Genomic DNA, 2,894 nt, shown 5'->3' on the forward strand with positions numbered 1-2,894 from the left:
TAACACTTTAGATATGCTTATGTGGGAGCTTCTTGAGTAAGAATCAATTCATTGAGCTCAAAAAACATGAATGCGCAATTCTTGTTTTTGACCGAAAATTTCATAAGAGGTGGAGATCGAGTTTTTCGAAAAATATAAAGTCCCTCTAAAACGCTTGAATTTACATGATTTTCCTCACAAAGAAACGCAGAATGCGATGCGAACATTGAAAAAGATGCTGGAAGCTTCAGATCTAAAATAAGTGATAATTTAAGTCTATTTCAAGCGATTTTTGTTCTAATATTTTTAATCATCGATATCTTCCTTGCTATAAACTCAAACGCTTTAAATATACATATTGGGGATTTTCTTAGATCGCAAAGAGTCCATTGAGCTTAAAAAACACGCATGTAAAATTTCGATTTTTAACCGAAACTTTCATAGTGTGGAGGTCGATTTTTCGAAAACTATCAAGTCTCTTGAAATTCCTGGAATTACATAATTTCCATCACAAGAAAGCGAGACAACTAAAACGCTCGCTGAAAAACACACCAGAAGCTACAAATAAAAAAAAGCGACATTTGTGGTCTATTTTAAGCGGTTTTATGATCTAAGATTTTTGACCATCGGGATCTTTCTTGTTATAAACTCTAACACTTTAAATGGGCTTATTTGGAAGCTTCTTGAGTAAGAATCAATTCATGGAGCTCAAAAAACTTGAATGAGAAATTTTGATTTTTTTCCGAAAATTATCATAAAAGATAAAATTTCCTAGAGATCGATTTTTTGGAAGAATATCAAGTTTCTCAAAATGCCTCGAATTCTACTTCGTTTTCCACACAAGAACGCGAGAAATGTGAAACACCCCAGAGCTTCAGCTGCAAAATAAGTGACATTTTTGTCCATATTTAAAGAGAATTTTGGTCGCCTACAATCAAGTTCTCAGGTCAGAAGCAATGCATTTTTGACCGAAAATTTCATGAGCAGTAGTGATAAGATTTTAGAAAAATATCCTAAAGGCACGTCTGTCTTGCACTAACACGAACAGTGAAGCCCAGCAGAGGTCATAAAATGCGTTTTCCTCAGTAAACTTTTCCAGGTCAAAACGAAACGAAACTAATTGAACGAGACATCGAACTCCAAGTCAAAGAACTGCTAAACGAGCTGCGATATAAATCCCTCAGTGTGCCTGAGCAGTTTTCCGAAAAAGAATGGTCGGGAGAAGCAGCTAGACGACTAGTGAAATTTGAACGCAAAATCACCTTGGCATTTCAGCAACATCCCTTGGTAGTTTCCCACACCAACGGTAGAGTGTGGACTATATGGAATGCTGTAGTTTACTGCTCTACGCTCTACACCACCATTGGTAAGCCTTCGCCCAACCGAACAACGTAGCATTTGCCTAATCCAATCCCTAATGGCAGGTTATGGGCACTTGTATCCTACCACATTCACTGGTAGAGTGTTAACCATAGTTTATTCCACTATTGGCATTCCATTGTTCCTGATTGCTCTTACCGACTTTGGGAAACTCTTCACCAGAGGAATCAAGTTTGTGTGGTCGTATTTCCGCACGTTTTACTACACGAGAAGTTGTCGAAGAGTCAGGAAAACTAGTCATGTGCAGGTAGGACGCACACCCACAAAACACTCTGTATATAGAGCAATTTAATTTAAATCCAGGAAATCATCAAAGGTGCTCAAGTGATGTACGAATATGCGACTTTCCGAAGAATGTCCACATGGGGAAATGAGGATGAGAAGCCCAAGCCAGAACCAGACACTCCGAAGCCTCAATCTGCGGTTGTTTTAGAGCCTCAAACCCCCGCAATTTCTTCATTTGAAATCGATGACGAATTCAACCTTCCCATCACCCTGGCGCTGATTCTACTGGTAGCGTACATGCTAATAGGAGCGGCAGTCTTCATGGTTTGGGAGAAATGGGACTTTTTCGCTTCATTCTATTTTGTCTTCATGTCCATGTCCACCATCGGGTTTGGTGATATTGTTCCTGAACAGCCCACTTATATGATCCTCTCCATTGTCTATTTGTGCTTCGGACTGGCCCTGATGACGATGTGCATCAATGTGGTCCAAGACAAGCTGAGCGACACTTTCAGTCACGCCTCTGCTAGAATCGGAGAAACCATTGGAGTTGATCTGGAGGAGGGAAGCAAAGACAGTGAGGACAAATCTAGTGATAAAAATGAGGATAAAGATGCGCAAGATGAAGCCAATTTGGTTAATGAGAATGCAAACGGACAGAGGATTCAAGTGGATGATTCGCCGTTTAACTGGTCAACTGCACAGTTGGTTAGTTAGTAGTGAAACTATGCTGCCATTTACAAGCGGAGGGCCACTGTTGGGATGGAAGGAAAGATTCTTTGATATTTTTCTGAAAAATGTGGAAAAAGTGAAAGTTTCCTTGGAACATGGTTTTCTTCTTGGCGCTGTGTTTTATTTAGGTATACATAAAGGTAGATTTTAAAAATGTTTTGTATCTGCGTTATTACTGTACAGTTTTTAGGTGTTTTAATACATGTTATCTATGTTGTTCGTTTGCCTCAAGTGCATTCAACATTTTCTTATCGGTTTTTTATTCCTGAAAAAGCACTCAACATGAGCTAAAGCTGGCTGCATTACAAGGGGTTGAAATGTGAAGAAAACTGATTTTTTTTGGAAAACTTATGCAAATTTTCAATCAATAATAAATTTCAGTATTTCATTTGTTGAGGTTATGCCTTTTGGGAAATCAAAAGTATTTTTCATCCGGCAATTATTTGCTTTTTTTTTTAGAAAAACCTTAGCAAATTTTCAGTCAATAATGAGTTTGATGATTTCATCCCTCAAAATCACACCTTAGGAAAAACAAATGTCTTTTTCACCCAGCAATTGTTAGCACGTACAAGAGGTCG

General features: G+C 38.4%; 1 protein-coding gene across 1 annotated transcript; it reads left to right on the top strand.

The window, feature by feature from the left end:
• Positions 1-1,068: 1,068 nt before the first annotated feature.
• On the top strand, positions 1,069-2,533 carry LOC109545590 (TWiK family of potassium channels protein 18; the record flags this gene model as incomplete). The annotated part of the gene is made up of 3 exons (XM_048668758.1): positions 1,069-1,345; positions 1,404-1,606; positions 1,663-2,533. Coding segments are annotated over 3 exons (1,119 nt in total), but the record flags the coding sequence as incomplete, so codon positions are not given.
• Positions 2,534-2,894: the final 361 nt, after the last annotated feature.

This window comes from Dendroctonus ponderosae, unplaced genomic scaffold (assembly GCF_020466585.1).
Source record: "Dendroctonus ponderosae isolate FM_Combo_2020 unplaced genomic scaffold, Dpon_F_20191213v2 Dpon_F_20191213_743, whole genome shotgun sequence".
Taxonomy (NCBI): domain Eukaryota; kingdom Metazoa; phylum Arthropoda; class Insecta; order Coleoptera; family Curculionidae; genus Dendroctonus; species Dendroctonus ponderosae.